General features: G+C 68.3%; 1 protein-coding gene across 1 annotated transcript; it reads right to left on the bottom strand.

Moving 5' to 3' along the window:
* Nucleotides 1-4: 4 nt before the first annotated feature.
* Nucleotides 5-1,316, bottom strand: LOC113220746 (taperin-like; the record flags this gene model as incomplete). Its single annotated transcript, XM_031935015.1, is given in 2 exon segments — nucleotides 5-1,084; nucleotides 1,086-1,316. Coding segments are annotated over 2 exon segments (1,311 nt in total), but the record flags the coding sequence as incomplete, so codon positions are not given.
* Between the last annotated feature and the right edge of the window lie 4 nt (nucleotides 1,317-1,320).

Below are 1,320 nucleotides of genomic sequence, written 5' to 3' on the forward strand. Positions count from 1 at the left end.
TCACCCAGCCCCAGCTCGCCTCGAGTCCATATAGAAACCATCCTTCGCCCAGGCCAAGCGTCCTGGGATCAGGGCAGGTGCTGCCCACACAGTTCTGCGAGCTGTCACTCTCTCCCTCCTGGCCAGTGGCCCTGCCCCCACCACTGACCTTCTTTCTTGAGGAGCCAGCCTTGGTGAGGCAGGACTTCTGCAGGGCCAGATAGCCACCAATCACTTCGATCTCATGCACGGTGGGGTAGCGCTTCTTCAGCGTGGGCCCCAGGAGGCAACCAGCCTTCTCCTCCTCGGCCTCCTGTGGCCGGGGCTCCCCATTGGCCTGACTGAAGTTCTGGCCCTGCAGGGCCCCTGGCTTCCTCTTGGGCACCACTGTGAAGGTGTTGCTGCCCCGGGGCTGAAGCTCTGCCACGCACCCGGGCCTGGCAGGACGCAGGGAGCAGGGTAGTTTGGCTTCTTGGGGGGCCTCCTCCTCCCAGTCTACCTCATCGATGAAGGTGACAGGCAGCCCCGGCTTCCCGTATTCCTGGCTATTCTTGTCCAAGTCAGGAACCCCGAGGCCCTCAGCAGGCTCAGCTTCTTCTGCAGCAGCCGGCAGGAAGGGGGGTGGTGAGGACGGCCTCTGCCACCTGATGGCCCGGTCAGCGAGGGCGGTGGCTGTCCTGGGACAGGCCCCCTCCTCGACTGCCCACTGTGCCTGGACCTCCACGGGGCTCTTCCCTTGGGCAGGCACACCATCCCCTCCAGGCACCGGCTGGGATCCGAGCTCCTGGCTCGGGGAGGCCGGGCCCACGTCTCCCTTTGGCAGCTCCACGGACTGCGCCCCCTCAGGAGGAGGGGCCCCGGAGGCCTTGCTCTTGGGGATGAACATGAAGGAATTTCGAGAGTTTGCGCGGAGGCTGGCCAGCGCCCGGGCCTGGAGGTCCCCCGAGGGGATGGTCTCCATATCTGGCTTGGGGGCCGGCCGAATCTCGAAGGAGTCGTTGGCGCTGGTGGCTGCGGAGACGCACTGGCGCTGGCTAGGAGTGGCACTGGCAGGGGGCGAGGCTGGAGTGGCACTCGGGGTCCCAGGGCTGGGGGGGGGGGGGGGGGGAGGGATCCCCCGACTCCACCTTTGGCTTCCACTGTCCCGACCCAGGCGGGGAGCCCGCGAGGCGGTTGGCAGGGCCGGCCCGGGGCTCCGGGGCCGAGGGCCCGTTGGAGAGCAGGTGGGCATCCGCACCGCGATGCAGACCCCGGGGGTGAACGGTGAAGGAGTTGCTGCCGGTCTTCTGGAGGAAGTCGCTGCGGCGGGCCCCGGGGCTCGCCCCTCCACCGCGGGGCCCG

The sequence above is a fragment of the Piliocolobus tephrosceles genome, unplaced genomic scaffold, assembly GCF_002776525.5.
Source record: "Piliocolobus tephrosceles isolate RC106 unplaced genomic scaffold, ASM277652v3 unscaffolded_11067, whole genome shotgun sequence".
NCBI lineage: Eukaryota > Metazoa > Chordata > Mammalia > Primates > Cercopithecidae > Piliocolobus > Piliocolobus tephrosceles.